General features: G+C 39.4%; 4 protein-coding genes across 8 annotated transcripts in view; 1 reads left to right on the top strand and 3 right to left on the bottom strand.

Annotated features, from left to right (window-relative positions):
- Window positions 1–237: 237 nt before the first annotated feature.
- LOC132201786 (protein eyes shut-like) lies at window positions 238–12,390 on the top strand (the record flags this gene model as incomplete). The annotated part of the gene is made up of 23 exons (XM_059628256.1): window positions 238–403; window positions 475–588; window positions 657–890; window positions 952–1,126; window positions 1,186–2,755; window positions 2,817–3,025; window positions 3,083–3,223; window positions 3,279–3,534; window positions 3,589–3,746; window positions 3,801–3,937; window positions 3,991–4,230; window positions 4,282–4,455; window positions 4,509–4,752; window positions 4,809–4,972; window positions 5,034–5,294; window positions 5,353–5,541; window positions 5,596–5,810; window positions 5,875–5,968; window positions 6,019–6,414; window positions 6,468–6,622; window positions 6,675–6,805; window positions 6,878–7,014; window positions 7,067–12,390. Coding segments are annotated over 23 exons (5,724 nt in total), but the record flags the coding sequence as incomplete, so codon positions are not given.
- LOC132201789 (uncharacterized) lies at window positions 7,652–11,537 on the bottom strand. Of its 2 annotated transcripts, XM_059628264.1 has the most exons (6): window positions 11,259–11,537; window positions 10,983–11,154; window positions 10,303–10,599; window positions 9,997–10,210; window positions 9,154–9,896; window positions 7,652–8,766 (listed from the first exon to the last, which is right to left on the bottom strand). In XM_059628264.1, the coding sequence occupies exons 2-5, from the start codon at window positions 11,141–11,143 to the stop codon at window positions 9,642–9,644; spliced, it is 927 nt and encodes a 308-aa protein (XP_059484247.1). In that variant the 5' UTR covers window positions 11,144–11,154; window positions 11,259–11,537; the 3' UTR covers window positions 7,652–8,766; window positions 9,154–9,641. The 2 variants fall into 2 exon arrangements, with proteins under 2 accessions (XP_059484247.1, XP_059484246.1); XM_059628263.1 differs by lacking the exons at window positions 9,997–10,210; window positions 10,303–10,599; window positions 10,983–11,154; window positions 11,259–11,537 and having other exon boundaries at window positions 9,154–9,554.
- On the bottom strand, window positions 12,037–13,992 carry LOC132201790 (uncharacterized). The gene is made up of 3 exons (XM_059628265.1): window positions 13,810–13,992; window positions 12,730–13,333; window positions 12,037–12,258 (listed from the first exon to the last, which is right to left on the bottom strand). The coding sequence occupies exons 2-3, from the start codon at window positions 13,321–13,323 to the stop codon at window positions 12,061–12,063; spliced, it is 792 nt and encodes a 263-aa protein (XP_059484248.1). The 5' UTR covers window positions 13,324–13,333; window positions 13,810–13,992; the 3' UTR covers window positions 12,037–12,060.
- A 1,799-nt stretch (window positions 13,993–15,791) lies between these two features.
- Window positions 15,792–21,387, bottom strand: part of LOC132201788 (somatostatin receptor type 2-like) — an 83,463-nt gene continuing 77,867 nt past the window's right edge. For 3 of the 4 annotated variants that reach the window (XM_059628261.1, XM_059628260.1, XM_059628259.1), the window contains one exon: window positions 15,792–19,202. In XM_059628261.1, the coding sequence (XP_059484244.1) occupies window positions 17,830–19,131 (1,302 nt within the window). In that variant the 5' untranslated portion in view covers window positions 19,132–19,202 and the 3' untranslated portion in view covers window positions 15,792–17,829. Of the gene's footprint in view, window positions 19,203–21,034; window positions 21,169–21,387 lie in introns of those variants that run through there. The other variant, XM_059628262.1, reaches the window with a different exon arrangement.

The following is a 21,387-nucleotide window of genomic DNA, read 5'->3' on the forward strand; positions in this document are numbered from 1 at the left end:
TATTTATGATTAAATTTTTGACATTAATTTAGTATTTTTCAATACATAAATATAAGCAGACGTAAAGGTTATGACACTAAAATAATAAAATTATTTATTGATTCTGTTGGCAGCCTTACAAAAACAACAGTTTTTCAAAACATTTTAGACCGTCTAGCTAAAGACGCTCGTTGTAAACACTTTGCAGTTTGCACTTAATTCTCAGAGTTATTTAGTCAAATTCAGAATTAATTTTGAAATGTATGCAAATGCAGCTCATACTCTTGTTACTGTGCCGATGGCTACACCGGGACAAATTGCCAAACTGAATGGGACGAATGCTGGTCGCAGCCCTGCCTCAACGGAGGCGATTGCTTCGACTTGGTTGCCAACTACAATTGCTCTTGTCCAGAAGGATTTTCAGGTGATAAAATTTTGCCCGAATTTTAACGACGTACATTATATCAAAACTCTAAATAATTTATTTTCTTATAGGTTTGTCATGTGAAATTGACCGAGATGAGTGTCTTTCTGAGCCATGTCAAAATAATGGCACATGTGTGGACGGAAGCAATGGTTTCAGGTGCGACTGTCTTCCCGGATATACTGGTAGATGATTTATAAAATAAAATAAGGAGTTAATAAAAAATATATCATTAATGTACTTTTTCTCGTAGGTTCTGTCTGCGAATGGGATATTTCCGTTTGCAACGAGACCGGCACGGAGAGGTGTTTGAATGGTGGTGCCTGCGTCGAGGGACCAGGAGAGCGTTTCTGGTGCATCTGCGCTCCTGGATGGGGTGGTGCGATCTGCGAAGAGGCTCTTGATCCTTGTCTCATTCTCCAGCCTTGCATGCATGGCGGGCTTTGCCTTCCGAGGGGCTCTGAATTCATCTGCGCCTGTCCGTTTGGTTCGATGAATTTTGACCTTAAACAGAGATATGAAACATTAAACAATTTTAAATATTCAAGGCTTCTCCGGTGAGCGATGTGAGCTGGAGCTGTCACTGTGTAAAGAAAACACTTGCCTGAATGGAGCAATATGTATCGAGGAGGGAGGCACAAGTGTTTGCTACTGTGTGCCGGATTTTCATGGAGACCTTTGCCAATATCAGTATGACGAGTGCCTTTTACCACCAACACCAAGGTGATTAATTTAAAAATGATTATTGTGAAATAAAAAAATATGTGAAATTTTAATTCCAGCTGCAAAAATGGTGGCACATGCGTAGACGGTGTTGATGGATTTTCTTGTTCCTGCCCTTCTGATGTGACCGGGAAGTATTGTGAGTGTCCAATTGGACAAGACTGCACCAACCTCACCTACTTTCCTAGTTTACCCACTACAGAGTCTCACTCAGATGAGTTATCAACAACCAAGTTAACCAGCACCTTGGGAGAGGGAACGACTTCTCCGAAATCAACAATACTAACCTCGACTCATGACACGATCAGCGAATTTTTCACCAGCCATACTGCCAAATCTACAAGAACCTCAACAAAATTTTTATCAAGTACAACAGATAGTAATCGTGAAGAGACTCTTGATGAAGAAACAATAGACGCTGGCAGTACAAGTTCAGTTTCACAAATTTTCCTTACCACAGAGGTCACAGTGTCGTTGCCAGTAGATCTGATGCCAAAATTCTCATCTCCGTCAACATTCTCAGACTCTTACATTAAATTTTCTGATGAAACACAGTCTGGATTCTTATTGACGACTGAACTGGATGTTGATTCCCTTCCTTCAAAAGATGAAAACTTGGTGTCTATGGGGACAACAGAAATTTGGGATTATTCTAAATTTACTGAGATCGAAGATGCATCGAAGGCTAAAGATTTGCCATCATCAACTGAATCAGTGAACAATGAAGTCAATGCAACTGTTGGTCTCAATACTCCACTAGAAGACCGACAGGTACAATCATCAACCCTAGAAATAAACGTGGATGCCGTTACCACAGAAGGAGTTGCACCTTTATCGTCTCCTATGTCGGAACCATCATTGCCAACTTTTTTTACAAATATCAACAATATGGAAGAAACATCAAGTGAAATATCTCTTCTCCCAGGAGCTACTATAGCTGCTGATGACCGTGACAAGACTAATTTGACTGAAATGCAAGTCACGTCTATGGAGCCGTCGGACTCCTCTGTATCTGGAATTATGACCAGTTCAATTGATAACTTTGAAAAGAATAATTTTGTAACATCTTATGTCAGCTCAAGCAGTTTGAGCATTCAGGATTCAATCACTGAACTGAGTGCTCCAGACGTTTTAAGCACAAGTGCGCAGGAAACTAGTGCATCCTTCTCATTGACAAGTGTGTCCAGCACTGGTGGATTCAACGAACTTAGCAATACCTCTGATTCGGCACTAATCAGTACCATCAACGAGAGAGAATTTTCAACGTTGACTGATTCTTCAATCAGAGAAATATATACAGAGCCATCAAGTTCTCCAGCAATAATCTCCCGGACAACTCCAGAAACAACACACTCAAATTCTAGTAAACCAGCTATACCTTCAAAAACATCCCCCTTGCCAACGAGTGTTTCGGTGTCTGAAAATTTTACCGACGATGGAATTTTAGATTTCCACGAAACTCAAAGTTTCCCTTGGACTACAAGTGCAGTAGATTCTTCAGAAGTTCCTGATTATGGCCCTCCTACTTCAGATTATGGAGATGCAACAGAAGCGGAGCTTAAAAAGTGCAAAACTGAATCTCCTTGTTTGAACGGCGGAGTTTGCTACTCAGTTGGCACAAATATTCAGGTAAGATGGTGCAGTTTAAAAAAAAAAATGATTAAATCGTCTCATTGAAATAATTTTTTAGTGTCGTTGTCCATTCCAATTTACCGGCCTATTTTGTGACGTTCCAACCAATTATTCAGAAGTTTCTCTTCTTCCAACATCTTGGCTTCTATTTAGAGTTGTCTCTGGTGTGAATAGAAAGAGCAGTGAATTTTCTCACTCTTTTGAGGCAACTGTTCGAATCGTGTCAGAAGAAGGAGTGGTGTTTACGCTTGCAGAGGCTGATGAAGGGTATTATTTAAATGTTTGTTTTTAAATTTCAACTAACTGTTTTTAATTGATTAAAAGGCCAATGTCAAATTACTTCATGCAAATGTCAATTTATCGTGGAAGGCTTCAGCTGCAGTTTTCATGCGGACTCCAGTCTGTAAAATTCTCCGAATCCAAGCTACGAGTTGACACTGGCAAGCCAACCAAAATTCATGCAAGGTATGGTTTGCTCAAATCATCTTTGGCCCTCAAATTATTTTTAAAATCTTTAAAGTTTGTCAATGTGGGTTTTAAACAACATTACGAGAACCGGTCGATGCAGAGCCGAGTTAAAACTCAACCACTCTTTGGCTGTCTCTGGTGAACAGACTCGGCCATACATGAGCAAGAAGAAAGATACAGCCCTGGCGCACCTTGTTTTTGGTTCCTGGCCAAGGGTAGAAACTTCTAAGCATTCCGAAGAGGATGAAATCTATAGCGAGCGCATTTCAACTTCACCTGGAGTGGTTGCTTGCTTGTCGGACGTTAAAGTATGTTTCTATCATTGTTTGTTTAAACAAAAAATACCATTCAGCTTTCATCAGGTGAATGAGAAATCTAAAATATTGTTGGCTGATGTTACTACTGGTTCAAATGATGTATCAGAGTGTGTACAACTAGCTTGTCTATCCAACCCTTGTCAATATGGAGGAACATGTGAAGAGACACCCTCAAACAGCTGGACCTGTCGCTGCCCTAGCGGGTATGTAGAAAAAACTATGATTCTTAATTTTTTTGTAACATGACCAATTAACAGGCGCCTAGGACCAAGATGTGAAACTTCTGTGTGTGAAAACAGTCCATGTCAAGCAGGTGGCACTTGTTTGATGCACCCCGGAACTAATTTTGTTTGTCTCTGTCCAATGGGGAGAGAAGGCGTTTTTTGTGAAAATGGTTTGAGATTTTTTAAATAATTGTCCTTTGTTTCTTCATACGGATTTGTACAGAGCACTTGATCACAAAGCCATGCTTCTTCCCTACTTTTGTGGACATAAACCCTTTCATGGCAGTGCCCTTGCTGCCCAGGCATGAAAGTTTTAAGCAGGCAGTCGAGATGAGTGTTCGCTTTACTCCAATGCGGACTCACCAAGTGGCCCTGCTGGCCTACATTGGTCATGGTCCTAAAGACCACATGGCATTAGGATATGTTCATGGTCGGATTATTTTGACTTGGGATCTTGGATCAGGTTATTATTTTTATTAAATTTTTTCTCCAAATAATTCTTTCATTTTTACAGGCCCCAGAAGAATTTTCACTGCCAAAGAGTTCCCATCTGGTTCGGAGTACGAGGTTAGATTTGGTCGAAGTGGAAAAGAAGGATGGCTTAGTGTGAAGGGAGACAACATGACCCACAGTGGCTATTCCATTGGAAAAATGATTCAGCTGAATACTAGGCCATTTGCTTATTTTGGTAATTTATATCTGCTTGCATTATGCATTGAAATAATTGAAAATACTTTTTAGGGGGATTTGACGATGGAAATACTTCTATTCTGCCACATGATTTGCCAAAGCACTCGGGCTTTGAAGGCTGCTTATCCCATATCGAAATTAAAACTGCTCAGTCACAAGTTACAAAATACTTTCCTCCAGGATCCCCCAACAGTCCAGTTAAAGGCCGATCAGTCATGCAGCAAGATTACAATCCTTGCACTAAAAACCCATGTCGTCAAGGTGGAATTTGTTTACCTCACGGACCTTCATTCACGTAAATATACCCATTTGTCCTAAAAGTCAGAGTAAGTTATAAGTTTCTCATCTCAGATGCCTGTGTGCTCAAGGATGGTTTGGGCCCCTTTGTGCAGAGCCACGGAATCCATGTGACACACAGAGAAATATGTGTGCAGAAGGAAGCACTTGCGTGCCTTTACAATTTGGATATGAGTGTGATTGTCCCTTGGGAAAAACTGGTCGTTTCTGCAATTCAAGTACTAACTCATTTTTTTTTAAAAGGCTCATTAATTATTTTCGCTCATTTAAATTTTGCAGTTGAGTCTCGGAATTCCGTTGTTTGGCCAGAACTATATTTCACTGGAAAAAGGTCGTTTTTGGAAATACCAAGAAGCATGCCTCTCTATTCCGATCCTGGTTTGATGGAACACTCATGTGTGGAGTTTGAAATGAAACCACAAGCTTGGACTGGACCTCCAGCTGCCCAAGTATTGTTTTTCTCGCAAGACCCAGATACGGGAGATTTCATGACTTTGCTGCTCACAGCGGATCGGGTTTTGGAACTTATCATAGGGACAGGTTTGATAAAAAGATGCCTTTCTGAATTTCTTTTTTAAAATTGTTTCTTTTTCTAAAGGTGATGAAGCCCCCATGATTTTGAGTAGCCCTCGAAGTATTTCTATCAGAGCAGGAGTTTGGATGAAAGTGCGAGCTGGCCGAGTTGGAAGGAGAGTTTTTCTCAGTGTGGCTGGCAGATCTGTCTCTAATTGGCTTTTGCCAGGGCAATCGTCAAATTGGAATGGAGGACACGCTACGTTGTATATAGGTATGTTGAGTTTAAAATTCAAAATCATCTTGTTAAATTTGTTGCGCTATTTAGGTGGAGCGTCAGATATGAGTTTAGTCGCACCTGTGACATGGTTATTGATTCGTCCATACAGTGGTTGTCTAAGGAAACTTCATGTTGATTGGCGGAAGGTAATTGTCCACCTTGGCAGAGCTCGGCTTAACCTACGTGGAGTGAGAACTGTGGGGAATGAACCTCATAAATTTAGACATCAGGTTGCTCAGCTTTCACCCGAGTATATTCGACAAGTAAATTTCTTAACTCGTATAGTTGGCTGGTATAACTGTTAGTGAATGCTTTAATATATTTTAGGTGCAACTGACTAAAAACAGCTTTGTGCCAAACCTTGGTGATGAAATTATCTCTTTACTTGGAGGAAAAATTATGGCTTCTTATGTAGCAAAAGGTAACACAAATATTCATATCTCTCAGTTGGGAATTTAAAATAAAAATTAGTAGTGAATATGGATTTCACTCCAGAATCCAACACAAAGAAAGGCATCCAACTGCACAGCTTAAGAAAAAGTGATTTCAATCGGAATACTAACATCAGGAGAGCGAAAGACTTCAACATGTCTTCCCTTTCCTCCAACAAAACTGCGAATGAAGAGATTGACGATCTTAATGACATTGAGTCTTCCACTCAAGAAACCGAAATCACTCTCAATTTAGACAACATAACCCCACCTGGGATCATGACTAAGAATTTACGCACCCGTGATGCTTTATTTGTTATGGGAGCCCGAAACGTACGACCTTGCGACAAGTCCGCTCTTGCATTGTTGCAACTCGACCCGTGTACGGAAAGTCAGTCTGAACTTAATTGCTTGAGTCAGCCTTTGAAAGCTAAATGTTAGTTGAATTGAATAAAATATTTTGTATTGCTTGAATTTTAAAATTTGTAGCTTCCGCATCTATGCCAGAATTTCGAGGAAATGGGTATATCACTTTTGAAGCACCCCTGTTAATGTCTGATGATACGGAAGTGTCACCTGTGAGATATTTGAATGTGGAGTTTTCAACAAAAAGCAACAAAGGGTTGATCGTGTGGATTGATGAGGTAAAAAATAATAATACAATCAAACTTTTTTTCAAATCCATCAGTATTTTAGAAATCAGATGTAAATGCCTTTGTGGGTCTTGGACTAATTGATGGAAGGTTGCAAGTTGTTTGGGGAAATGAAAAAAATTCATCTACCACAGCTATAATATCCGGATTGATAAACAACGGTCTGTTTCACAGGTAAAGAGATTGTTTGACTGAAGTATATTTGAATTGTCTAAATTATGTATATATGTAATAATTTCAATGAAGGGTTACCATTCTGTGGGACTCTGCTGAAAAGTCGGTTGTTTGGCTGGACGGAGAGATGGGGGATCTTGAATCTGATTGGAAGAGACAGAAAAGACAGTTTTCAAACAAAGTTAAAACAACACTGACATTTATAGTTGGTAAATATAACAATTCAACCTTAAGAGGTAAAAATGAACGATTATTTTTCAGGTGGATTTCCAAATAACCATCCGACAGCCAACTCCATTGCCAGATTTTTTGATTCAACTTTCCAAGGTTGTGTGTCAGAGTTAGGGTGGAATGACGAGACTGCTCAGCTATCCGAGTATGCCACCTACCACCACAATAATGTGTTTTCGTGCAATTCTTCATAATGTAAGTTTGATTTTTTTTAAATTTTATATTGAAGAAACATAACAAAAAATAGGACAATTGTGAAGTTTTTCGCTAGCGTAACTAGTACTTGTCTGCAAAAAACAAAGCTGTACAAATAAGCTAAAACGACATTACTCTGGCATAGGTATTAATAACTAATTTTGCTGTTGAGACGGAAAATTTTATAGACAGTTGATAGCACAGCCATTTAAGTGATAATAATTTGTTATGTTTAAAAATATCTGTTCCATCGTTTAGAAACCATAGAGATGTTTAGATTAACTGGTATACTATATTGAAATCTGCGGTGTTAATCTTTCAAATAATAATTTACCGATCTTGTCAAAACGTTTGTACCGTAAAACAATACTTGTTTTAATTATTAATTCCAATTTTAACATGAATTTTTAAATAAGGGTGATCATAAATATTATAAATATTTTTATTGTTAAGCCGGCAGGGAAAATACATAGTGATACTATATTTAATTAATTTTATGGAACACTTATAAATTGTTTCGTTTTTGAAATCCGTCATTAATTTTTATTACATTCAATAGACATTTGATAGATTAAATCACATTCAAGTTAAAGATCAGTCCTTTCGTTCACATCGGCGAGACTAAATGTCGGCTGCTCTAAATCTTCCAACTCCACCAGCACAAGATTTGAATCATGTGCGACATCATCTTCGACAGTGTATACGAGCTTGACAAATCTGCTCTGGGCCTCCACCAAAACCAGCGGCACCACCACCCAGCAAAGCAGCTTCTCCACCAAACAGCCAAGTGCGTTAAAGTACAGGGTGTGCAAAATGAGATCGTGTGCGAAGAATAAGCTCAGGAAAGTGGTATTGGACATCCAAAAAGGCAGATGCGTCAGCGCGGTGGAAAATTGCAGCCAGCACAACATTCTGAAGAGCCTCCATGCCTGCAACAGCTTTTTTCTATAGCAGGCTACACGTATGAAGACCAGGAACACTAGCGACGTCACAAGAGGAATGTGGTCAATGCAAATGAAGCGGTAGTCCAGCAATAATTGTTGCTCGTCTCGGACGCAGAGATCAATGCCGTGCGATTCAACAAAAATGAGAGGCAAAAATGTCTCGACGATCAAAGTGGCGGTTGCGATGAGGATCATGCACGGCGAGACGTATGGAAACTTTCTGTGTGGAGTCATAATTATGAATAAGAAAAGACATGTCATCCACGAGCAGCTTAAAAGGTTCAAGTTCCTGAAGAACCACAAAATCCTGCAAGTGCTCACAGGACTGTGCTTGAGGATAAGGGTCAGCGCCGTCTGGTCAAAAAGAGCATAAATGATGTTGAGGAAGCACCAAAGGATGGCTGTTTTGTGCGTTTCGGTGGCCGCGTTCTTCGTCTGCATGTTGCACAGCCGGCAGATGCTCACAAGACAGGTCAGCATCCCACATGTCATCACCAGAGGTTCGCCAACCACCTGGATAGTGCTCAGCGCCTCCAATTCAGGCATTACAGGGCTGGTCCCTTCGTCGACACTAATCCATTTACGCTGCACCTGCAAAGAGGTTGAATTATTTCAGAGGCAAAAAATTTAAATTTTTTTGTAATATTTCTCAATAATATAATATTTTTTTTTAACAAGGAGGATATTTGCAAGCGTATTATCTGGTGGCCTGCGCTTGTGACATTGTTATCTGGTTGGGGGCAGGAAAGGATAAGCGATAAAAGACAGAACCCGAATTGCCTGCTAGGGACTTTGGACTGTTCAAGTATTTGGAAACTTCCAATGACAATCTCAAAAATTTCAATCCAAGCAAATTGTGCTTTAAAATATTACTATACTTTCCATACGGTTCGGGCGTGGACTTTGCAAATTCATTAATTTTCCTATTAGGTAAGGGCGATTTGTCCTTGCCTATGGGAAAAAGTAATTAGTTATTACCCTGTACTCCGGTTTGACGGGATTTTGTGCTGGAAAAAGGGGTCCTTCTGGGCCTTTTTGTACTTTTACATTTTGCTCCTCGTCGCACTTGTTACACTTTTGCTCCAGCTGAAAGCCATCAAGGCCAGTGCGCATGGCTCAGGGGTTCGGAAACCATGGCAACTCAAGTGGCTGCTGGTATACGCTTAATACGCTGGCCGAGTTGTTGCTGAGGAAATGATAATTGACAGCTTTCCGAGTGTGAAATTGTGTTGCGAGGCAGCTCAAAAAGGCACCCAGTCTTAGCCGACAAAATCAGAGGGGGCTTCGCGAGACATTTATTTATTATTCTATTAATTTTTAGAGCAATAGTTTATATATTTATTTTGGGACATTATTTATATAATAAATAATATGTTTAAACAGGAATACACTGTTATTTTGTCTGTGGAAATAACACTTAGCAAAAAAATTTGCTTTGCCGCTTATCACCGATCACAAGTTTTTTTTTAGGGCCAGTCCTTTGGCTCTTCTTGCACCCCATGCAACTCGGCCACGCTAACTGTTGGCTCCAAAGGGTTGAGGTGGACGGAGAGGTCCGAGTAGCGGAGGGCGTATTGGCGCAAAGTGAGCGGCACCAGAACCCCAATGTGCAAAAAGACAAAGGCCTCGACCACCAGAAAGGCCAAGGTTGTGTCGCTGAAAGCGTCATTGGCTTTGGTCAAGTAAAACAGGTCGACCCAGTGCGGCAGCCAACACAAACACTGAAAGTGAATGGACGGATGACATTTAAATAAGTAAAAAATATGCCAATATTTTATAGCACAATATTGATTCCTTTTGTAATTCAGTATATTCATTTACCTGCGACAAAAACAAGCTGCGAACAATTTTGTAACCGAAGCTCCACTCTGCGGTCTTGTTCTGTTGCAACTGGTAACTGAACACCAAGAAGCAAAACGCAACGACGACTGGCGTGTTGAAATACAATATGAAACTGAGCACGTTGGTCCAGTAGAATTCATCCTTGCTTGCGGCGTGAGCACAGCTGCTGACGGTCAGATTTAGCGCGCCGACACTGCAAACATGAATAATAATTAATGAAAGCAAATGAAGTCGCTCTTGATCGTGATCACGCTTAAAATCAGCATTCAAATTTAATCCACTCACTCGTTAGTCGTTTCCAAGTTTCCGTACATGTAAAACATGTAGACTAGGGGAGATGCAGTAAGGGTTGCCAAGATCCACGTAATCGTGCCCCTGAGGGGCAGCAGGCGGCTAAAACTGACCACTGAGGCCACCACGAACCATGGGTTGATGCAGACGGGCAACATCGAGAAACTTTTGTACAGTTTGCATGCAAAGCCGCCTAGGGACCACTCCTCGGAGTGAGACTCGTACAGAAAAAGGCTCTCGACTACCAAGATTGACAGGAAATTGCATGAGCACCATAGCATGGCAAGGCCCCTAGTTGAAAATAACATTTTTATTATTTAATTTAATCAAAAAAGGTAGATTTTGCCTCCACAAAGCCGAAAGATTTCTGCCTAGACGCATTTAAAAACAATTACTCCGCGCAATTTAATTTCAAATTCTTTGATGAAAATAAAAAAAAAACGTTATGCAACCCCCACGCTATCCATGTCAAGCGAGTTGCCTACACATCTCACCTGCAAGAATTCCTGCAAACAAATACACATGCGTCACGGCGAAGTTTCAGCTTTGCGAGGCCACTTTGGTATGCGTGCAGCAAATATTTGCACGGTGTCCACCTACGCGACCATATCACTTTCCGTGATATGCGAGGCTGCAATAATATTCTATTGTGCTATTAAGGGTTGTTTGCAAACCTGATTGGCAGGTGATATGCGTTTTGCAGCGTCCTAATTGCGTAAATATTCATCGGACACCCAATAAATATACTGAGGAAAGGAAGATTTTGATAGAGGAAAGTCAACACCGGAGAATACTCTGGGTGCAAAATTGGATACTCTTGCTCAGGCATATCCATGTTGATCGAAGCTGCAAAATTTACAAATTATTGGGTAAGATGTTTAACAAAAATGTTTTAACAATAATTTACTTCAATTAATTAGATAAAAATGAATTCAATTAAAGCCTCTTACCTTTTGACCTAGATAAACCAGAACCTAATTAATTGGCGCCTCTATTAAATGTTCAGTCGGAATGCTTGAAGAGATCACATCTCTTGTCATCGAACAACAATCCGAGCCAACTCTTCGAAAGACTGCCAACCAGCTGACTGTCAGACTGACCAGTTAGGCCGGAACCAAAAGCGGGGGTATCAAAAACTGGTGGACCACGCACACTCGAAAAGATATTTGGCCGAAATGCGGGCTGTGAATTGGAGCGAGCCCCTTGCAGCACATTTCATCTGTGTTACTTGGTTGGGTGTCGTGTCGGGGTTCCCCTCTGCTCATCCTGTTTGCTCCCATAATAGATCAAGAACACAAAGGGACGACTATAATTAGGATTTTTATCAAGCCCGCGCTCGCTGTCATTACGCGCAGCGGCTCCTCAAGTGCTGTATGGGGTGTTTATTTTGCCGGTGATTTATATCCTCAAACCTTGTCAAACAAAAAGTAATAATTTTCACGTGCACCATATCCACACACCATTATTTTATCAATCGACTTTGGAATTGCTCCTCATCAGCCTGCTAAATGAACAGATCTCGCCGTCTGCTCGCCGTCAAAACAAAGTCTACTAGATCTAGGCCGGGCAGTGAATTTTGTTATTTACTGAATCATATTATTTAAATAAAAAGAAAGATTTCAAACAGCTACAAATGAAAAATTATAGTGTGTTGAACTTTTAAGACTATGTATTATTTTTACAATACATATATTTTTTATTTCATAAAATTATCTTTGCGGTTAAAAATATAAAAATGAAAGTTCAGCGACATCAGTCAATTTCCAGCTGGCGCAAATTCTTTTCACTAAATAATTTCGTGCGTCCAAATTGAAAAAAGATGAGTGGGACTGCAATTCCTGAGTGAAAATCCAATATTAAGGCAGCAAACAGAAATGCATTGATTGGCATCACAGGCTTTAGCTCCATCAAATCAAGTTGGGTTACCCAATGAGGGGTGAAGAATATAATCTGAAAATAATAATTAATTAAAAAATTTTCAGATTTAAATTCTTCTAAATTGAAACTTTTAAATAAATTTAATTAACCAATCGTTAATACATATAATAATATAATGTTTGAGAAAAACATTAAAAAGTATTAAAAAAAAATTTATTGCATATTTAAGAAGGATAAAAAAAGCAAATACAAAATAAAAAAATAAAATTTATATTCCTTTTTTTGCATTTTAAATTTTGAAAAATTTTAAAATTACCAAATAAAAGTATTTATAATGTATTATTACTTTTACTACTTTGTATTTTCATACTAGAGTAAAAAAAGAGTCCGCATCTCCAAAAAGAGGTAAAAAAAAAAAAATAAATAAATAAACACAATTGATATTAAATCCTCTGCATTTTTGATTATTTGAATGATTTAAAATCTTCTTCTAAAAGTATTTATAATTTATTATAACTTTTTACTATTTTATATTTAAATTACCAAAGTTAAAACGAGACCAGCAACGCATCTCCGACCGTTGATTTGTGGCTTATGCGTGGCCACAATAAGAAGGCAGGCGGCTGTGGCTGCGGGCGTGAAAAATGAGGATAAGAAAAGCGCCAATGTGGTCCACACAATGTCCTGCGTCCCTAGTGGAAGGAAGCACCTGCTCGAATCCTCAGTCTCCAAATGAGCCGTGGTGCAAAAAACAAGCACCATTGGCAAGGCCAAGAGAATGGTGCAGAGGCCGACGGCCACTTTGTGCAGGGGGCGGCTTCTCAAGATCAACATTAGCGAGGCAAAGGCCGTGAGCCAGGGTGACGTCCACTGCTGTAAAATTGCTACAGACATATAGGTGCGACAAAGAAAATCTCCGGCCGGCCAGTGGCCGCCGTGCATGGTGGCCACCAGGAGAGGTGTTTTCAGCAGGGCGAGCAGGTTGCATACTCCCCAGGCTTGGATTAGGCGACGATGGTTTTTTGGGTTGAGGCGAATAAGAGCGACGTTCAGGATTGCACCTGTGATCATGTTGACCACCAAAAAGACTTCAATCACCAAAACAAAGCTTGAGGGTGCATATCCTACTGCTGCCATTTCAAATGACCTGCAGAAAAATTAAAATATTCCATAGTTATTAAACTATTTTTTTTCTAATTAGTTAAAATTAAAAAATTAAACATTACAATATGGTCATAAATATGTTGTATTATTTTTTAATATTTTCTTTGAAAATCAGCATCCTGACCGTTAATTATCCAATAATATTTGAAAGTTATTTATTGTAATTTAAAGCAATTAAATACATATTATTTATATTGTTTAGAACTCAGTTTCAACGTATCAGTAAAAAAAGTCTTAATAGTATTCACGAGTGTACTGCGAAGCTCAATATATTCTACAGAACTAATATGCTAAGAGGCTATTTAACTAACCCTGGCTACTTCTCCAGCACACATAGTCTGGCGGTCTGGCTTGTTATTCAACCAAGCCTCTTGAATTTCCAGCTACCTGACCCCAGGGCATATAATAAAAAGCACGTTTAATTAAATTACTATATATTATATTAAAAGTTGTCCGCACCTGTCACTGCCGTATGGCTCGTCTTGCAGAATGAATTAGAGTTTGAATCTGACTGCTGGGTGGTCCGCTCTGCTTGTGCCTTTATAAACTCTATGACCATCTCTCCATTCATCCCAGGCAGAGGAGAGTGCTGGCCGGCGAGGTCATCCGCTAGCTCTCATCGCCTCGATTAAACCCTTTGAAGTCCCGGCGCTTTGTGGCTACACCCACTTTAAACGTGGCACCCACACACGGCACAAACACGCCGAATCTATGCGTGTCCCTATCGCCGGAGCCGATCAGCCCTCGGTGCTAATTACTTTTTCGACACCTGCGGCGTTCTGCTTCACCCAATCTGCAACCGTCGCAGGCGCTAAATATTATTCAGGTTTAGTTCCAATTGCGCTTCGCTACAAATTTGAATTTCAATTCAATGACTAAATAGCTTTGGTTTGATTCAGTGGCAGAATGTTAATTTATCATTTATAACCGATGGAGCGAAATTCTGCTTGATTATTTGTAAGTATATATTTAGTTTTCTAAAGATTGGAAAACGTCAGCAAGACGAGTTTGTGAAGAATATATATGGAGCTGCGGTACATTTTTATTTTGATGATATACTGTCTTTTCTTTTTAACAATAAATATTTCAAGATCTTCTATATTTTCTAATAAAAAGAAATACGTTGCTTGTAAAATGGCATTTCAATCAATTTCTCGTACTGATAATTTGCATGATTTGCACAATAATGATTCATACCCTTAATAGAAAATTACATCGCAATGTGCGCATCGCTAATAAAATAAATTATTTGCTCTCACACGATGAGAGCAAGGCCGCGCAATTCTTCAATCAACAAAGTGCTCCAAGCACCCATTAAAGTGTAAACTAGAAAATATAGTTAAGTGCGCAACTTTGAGCCCTCAACCCCTGTAGGGAAAGCTTCCAAGTTTGATTTAACTAGATAAGGGAAATTAAAAAGTAATCTGAAGAGAAAAGAAACATAGATTTTGAATTTAAACTTTTCAGAGACACGTCACAGTTTAAAACAGGCGCTCAGTGTGAAAATAAAGCATTTATTATCTTAAATCCGTTTTCAACACTACCAAATCAACAATGCGTCAGTCTAGTTGTTTCCAAACGATTAATCAGCACAGGTGCACAACTGTTAATTCTGTGTATGCTCAAACTGTGGAAGCGAAAGGTGACACGATGTTTATTCAATTTGGCGAGAGGGTTGTTTGCGATCGTGCCATTTGCACTGATTGGTGGACTAAGCACGCTTGCATAAATATAGAGGATGGTCGTAGTCTGCATGGGGCAGACAGAGAGCAAACACATAATTCTCTGTTATTCCACTTTATTTTTTCCTTACACATATTACATTAATAAATATGATGGAGTACATCAAAGTAAACAGTCATCTTTTTTTTAACATGTAGCCTCTTTAATTGAACACAAACCTCGCCGAGAACCTTCTCAGGCTGGTTAGCCACACTAAATTTTGCGTAAGCACATTTCTGATGAGGTTTGTGTTTTTAAACTATTTGGTTGACTATACTGCTGCATTTGAACGTGTCAAAATTTGGAAACGTATATATAGTTTTGAAAAAATAAATTATGGCATGGGTAGTACTTCTCTATTTTAGCTTGTTTGCGAGTTACAAAATATGGGTTTTGCGCCGATTTCCTCTTTTATGGGGTTTGAGCTCTGCAAGTTATCATTTAAAACGGTCTCTTTTTATGGCTGAGTGAATAATGTAACATGATTAATGTGTATGCAGACCAATTGTGTGGTTAAATATCATGTGACTGCAGCGTAATCACCGCAAGTACAAAAATAGAGAGGTATTGTTGATAAAATTGATTACAGCTTCTGCTTTCCTCTTTTTTCATAAGTTGATTTTTTTCAATAAAAGACTAGAGATATATGTATTTTGTTAAATATATGTATGCATACAATTTTTGAATGTTTCCCAATTAAAACTTGATCTTTTTTTAAATTTACTCTCATGTCCAAATATTTTTTTAAGACATAATACAAATACGTGATTTTATTTATCTACAAAGCTAAAAAGCCAAAACGGAGGGCGATATACATGGTTAGCGTACTAACATGATTTTTTTTCTGCTGCTGAACTAACGACGTTAAAATCTTTTGAATTCAACAGTTACAGCAAATAGGAAAGATATGTTTGATAGACAATTTAATGTGCTAACTCCTATATTATACAAGAAATTCGACTCTTTAATTTTTGGCACCAAGGATTTTAGTGATGAAAATTGATGTTAGGAAAATAATCGTGAGAAAGTCTGATTAGACCAGGGGAATGTTGTAAGTGTATTATACGATTTAAGTGACTTTAAATTCTAGTAAGTGATTTAAGTATTTATGACACAAATAGACAATTAGTTTTTTTCCTGTATATTCCTTTGAACCTCTCTTATACCAACAAAAGAGAGTTGTGTAAGCAATTGAAAATTAAGCCGCTTTTATTACATTCAGACGACAAGAGACGATTATTCCGTAGCGACATTAATAATTATTTGACCTCTGGCTAAAGAAAAAATTCCAGTTGTCCTCCAAAAACGTTCCTGGAAAATCTGCTGTTTGAGCGAATTCCATAAAAAATTTATATGTAATTTAATTTACAGACAGCATTCCTCTAAAAGATGTTTCTCCATTCACAAGTAATGTACAATATTGAGCATGCCAAGCGCCACCCACTCACACTAGAATCACATCAAATGACAAATAACGTCCTTTCAAAACAAGTATGCCAGCTTTCAGATAATTTATGACATTTATGTGTTGCGTTTGACAAGTAAACAAAAAGCGACATTTCACCTTTCCACCAAAGGAAGAAACGGTTTCTTGAGATAGCACACAGAAATATATCTTTTTTTTAAATGGATATGGAATTTTTATCTTACTTTCTGAGGAAGTAAAATTTTAGTTGTACATAGATTTATTGAGGACAATAAAACAGAAGCCGATCTGCGTAAATGAAAACATATTACACTTTTATGAACAAAACTGAAAATGAAATTTTCACTTTGCTATAAAATAAATTGTGTCTACGCTGGAGCACAATTCATTCCTATTCATTTTTCATGCAATCGCTTTTCATGCAAAATAAAGAGCGTGAGACAGTTTATATGCTTATCTAAATAAACAAAATCAACACAAAATTTAGAAGAACCTATGCATAAGGGAGTAGTTTTTAATTATTCAAGTTTATCCAAGCATTCCACACTTACAAATTATAAACAAAATCTTGTAGTATTTTCCTGGCATCTCTTATGAATATTATTTACATTTAAGTATATTATATTTTACAATTTTTCACAGTCTTTTCATCGATCATTGGTGGTTGTAATTTGTAATGCTTCAATTATACTTCTACATTGTCACGAGACAGCAATTAAACTCTAAAGATAAAATCGCAAATACCCTCAAGAACCTAATGATCATACCCTGCTTCAAAATTACTCATCATAACATAAGAAATAGAATATTATACAATTTATTTAACCATCTACAAATACATAAGTGTATTTAAACATTTTTGGCCAACATTTATTACACTTGATCTGGTTTATGGTTCGTGAAACAATATTTCTCCGTTGGACTCGTAAAAATTCAATATTTGCACGGCTCAAAAAATATGGGAAAAATTTCACATGGTACATACAGTGCACAAAGAGAATCTGGATTTTTGCCCGAGCTATGATTTTTGCAGATAAAATGCCGGAAACTCAATTACCGTGGGAGCCATAGGACACAAACGAGATCAATAAAAGTGCGCCTGAACAGCAGTGAAATCAGACTTTCAATAAAAAATTATTACACTTTATTACAGCAGTGAGAGAGAAGCGCGTGTTTGGTTATGGAAAAAGCATCCAGGCTCAACGATGGCTCTTTCAAAATCCAAACAACGAAGGGAATGAGAGAGTTGCTATAGAGATAAAGAGAGACAGATTGAGGGAAAGAGCCCTGGCCATTTGGGGCGAACTGGGAAGCAGCGACGGACACGCAGCTTAAACCTCAGTGGCCGGGATTAAAGCTCCGTTACCATTGGTGGCGGCGCCGTTGTTCTCGATGACAGGAGTGTTGATCTGAGTTGGTTCGCTGGCGTTGGACCTGGAGGTCATGGTCAGAGCCGTGGTTGAGGTCTCGCGGATGGGTCCGGCGCTTGTGGCGCCCTCGATTGCGGTGGTCGTTGGTGGCCCGAGATTGAACTGGTGCGCATTGTTGCGATTTCGCTCAGCATTGGCCTTGTTCCTGCGCGGGAACACGCTGTTCTCCATGTGCAGAGTGGCGTTGACGTCCCTACCAGTTGCGCAGGTGCAGGCCTTGAGAAAACTTTTCTTGAAGTTGTCTGAGAGGAAAGCGTAGAGAATAGGATTCATGGCCGAGTTGGAGTAGCTGAGGCAGCCGGCCAGCAGGAAGATGGTGATGGTCACCTTCGACTGGCACTGGTGCGGCGGCGTGAAAATGAGCGCCATCTGAGTGATCCAGTAGGGCAGCCAGCAGAAGACGTAGACCGTGATCACGGTCAGCACCAACTTGGTCACCTTGCGGTGCGACTTCTTCTTTTCGCGGCTCTTGTGCTTCGGACCTACCGTCTGCAGTTTCCGGATGACCAAGAAGTAGAAGCAAAAAATCAGCACCAGCGGAATGGCGAAGCCTAGAATGAAACTGTAGAGGGTGAAAGCCGTCTGTCCGCCCAAGGTCTCTGTTTCTGGCCACAAAATGTTGCAGCTCGTCGAGTTCTTCTCCACGGTGTTGGCGTACATGAAAATGGGTACCATGAGAAGGGCGCTGGCCGACCAAGCCGTCAGGGAAACCACCTTTGAGACAAAGGGGGTGCGTATTTTTGGAGACGAAATGGGGTGGCAGACGGCCACATAGCGGTCAGCACTCATGATGGTAAGAAAGATGCTGCTGGTGAACTGGTTGATGCTGGTCGAGGTCATGTACAATTTGCACATGGTCATGCCAAAGGGCCACGACTCGAGCGAGATGGTCGCGATTAGAAAGGGGATGCCGATCAAGAAGCACTCGTCGGCCACCGCCAGGTTAACGATGTACATGTTGGTCACTGTCTGCATTTTGCTGAAGCGCACCACCACGTAAATGACCAGCGTGTTGCCCAGCAGACCGACGACGCAGACCAGGGCAAAGATGATTTGTGTCATCAGGGTGAGCAGCGGCTGATCGAGGCTGGCGCACATCATGCCGGTCTCGTTGTCCATGAAGTGCATGCGGTCGGACATGTTGTAGCAGTTGCTGTCATTGGTGTCCAGGCACACCGGCCCACCTCCTGCGTCCACGTCCATGGCTCAAGAATTTGTCCGATAAGGGTCAGTGATGAGAGATGGCTGTAGTTGCCATGGTCGCACCAGGCGCTCTGGAACAAATAATTAAAAATATTTTAATTAGAAATTAGTATTAAAACATGGACGATTAGTGTTTTCATTAATAAAAACGTTTGAACATAATTTTATTTAAATCTAGATTTAAAAAATGTTAATTTTGTATTTTAACAAATAAATTTAATCTTTCCTATATTAACCCAATGTTAATACTCTTTGGTATGCAAAATGGAAATTTGCATATTGATTATTTACACTGAGTTATGGTGCAAACAATCTGCTGCAATTCAAAATATTTTGAAATCTAAATGGCAGAGATAGAGAGCGGGGTGCCAGGAATGTGACCAACGTTATCATCGCTAATTGTGCGTGAAACTGATGGACGTTATTTCAATATGTTCAGCAGTTAGCAATCTGTCTCTCCGTAATTAATTCTGACAGTGCATAAATGGTTGCAAAACGCTTTTACAATTAGTGGCAACAACTGAATTGCGCGTCTGTTGCATATTATCTATTTGCAAAGCGGGGTGGAAGGTATTTCCGTTAATTAGTTTTATAGCCGATTGCAAGACAGTCTGCTAAAATAACAAATTCCTTCTTTCCGCAGTCTTTATTTTATCACGTTAACGAGGTATTTCAGAGAGACGCCCAAAACGTGAAAACCGATAATTATTGTTTTATTAGCACAAAGATTTATGCCGACGGCTAAAAAACTAGATTTCCAAGAAGCAGGTAATTAATATATGAATTTTCTCTTAAATAATACACCGCTTGCAAAGGTGGCGCTTGCACACGGGAGGCTTACAAAATAAGCTGGTTCAGAAATAATATAATAACCTTGTCTTCTCCCTCGTCAGCGTGCAAAAATTACATCACTTGCCGCCGTATAATTAATAAGCAGAAGCTTTTTTGTTGAGGAAACAATGCGTGCCGACTGAATAAATGACACTGACAGCTGCGTTTACGTAGTTTAATTAACGTATATCTCCGCCCTTGGATTCACTCTTATTTTACCCTGCAAAAGAGACTCTCACTCTCGTTGTTTTCAGTCAGTCACGAAAACTGATCTAAACATAATTATCGATAACAAAAGCGATTAATTAATTTGCCCCGTTGAGCGGTAATTCTGACGTGAATTGAAAATACTCGCTAGTTTAAAAATCACGTGTTTTTCTGACCTAATAACATCCGTGGTAATTTGCGTACCCATTAACTTTGCATTTGTAGGAAACTGCGTTTCACATTTTGGCGAAAAAGATGTTTACAAAGATAAAAAAGTTTCAAAACTGTTCTATTATTCAGACTAATAGGATTGCTATATTTATTATTTCACATACAGGTTTTTAAGATACCCACATGCACGACAATAATTGAGCCTAAGTAAATGGGTTCGCGTGAAGCATGAACAGACCGCAGCGACAAGTCCTGAATGGCGAAACGAGCTGCTAGGAAATAATTACGAACGTGTTGCAAGAGTGTAGCATGTTGAGCTCCGGGTTTTTTATTGCTACTGGAATGTATTTTTGGAATTATTCTTGATTGTTAATTACAACGTGATAACGATTGATAAGATTTAAAGTAAGAATGTTGAAATGCTTACATAGTAACGGTTCCGCCAAAAATGATTATTATGAAAAATGATTTATGTTCCGAGATGATTTAAGAATAAAATAAAATTGTAACTAGATGAAAAGAAATTATGCAGCCTTCTGGACACCAGCGTCGGGCAGGTTGCATAACGCTTTTAAAACGTCATTCAAAGATTGCAAGCATCGCATCTAGGTTCTGATCGTTGCACTTCGCTCCCATTGAAATGAATGGCAATAAATGTCAAAGACGTTAAATAAAAAATCTGTAAGAGTCAGACCTGCCCAAGTGCTCTATCAGTAAAGAGCTGTTTGCTCCTCCTTGCTTCTCGCTGATGGCTCAGTTGATTTATAAACGACAATGCTGCGGTCGAGCTGTGCGCACCTCAGTGGACCGCACGAGACTGGATCTGGCCCAACAATGAATGATAGCATCCCTACCTAGCCATCTACACCCCAAATTAGTGCGCACACTCAAGGTAGCAGCGGCTGCCAGCGAGAGGAGGTAGGCTCTGACCGTTTTTCCCTCTTTCGTGACGTGAAATCCAAGTAAAACTTTGCCCCTCCAATGGGAATTAGCCGTTTCCACACAAAAATGTTTTAAATATTGCTCACTCAATTTGCTTATTTAGTA

The sequence above is a fragment of the Neocloeon triangulifer genome, unplaced genomic scaffold (genome assembly GCF_031216515.1).
Source record: "Neocloeon triangulifer isolate White Clay Creek 2 clone unplaced genomic scaffold, ASM3121651v1 ptg000014l, whole genome shotgun sequence".
Lineage (NCBI taxonomy): Eukaryota > Metazoa > Arthropoda > Insecta > Ephemeroptera > Baetidae > Neocloeon > Neocloeon triangulifer.

Bases quoted from the DNA above. Each gene is read 5' to 3' on its own strand.
- LOC132201789 (XM_059628263.1), bottom strand. From the start codon at position 9,288: ATGCGCACTGGCCTTGATGGCTTTCAGCTGGAGCAAAAGTGTAACAAG. The intron at 8,767-9,153 runs GTAATAACTAAT...ACCTCTTTGCAG, and splicing joins CCGTCAAACCGGAGTACAGG to GTGCAGCGTAAATGGATTAG.
- LOC132201790 (XM_059628265.1), bottom strand. From the start codon at position 13,323: ATGGCAGCAGTAGGATATGCACCCTCAAGCTTTGTTTTGGTGATTGAA. The intron at 12,259-12,729 runs GTAATTTAAATA...TATTATTTTCAG, and splicing joins CTGGTCTCGTTTTAACTTTG to ATTATATTCTTCACCCCTCA.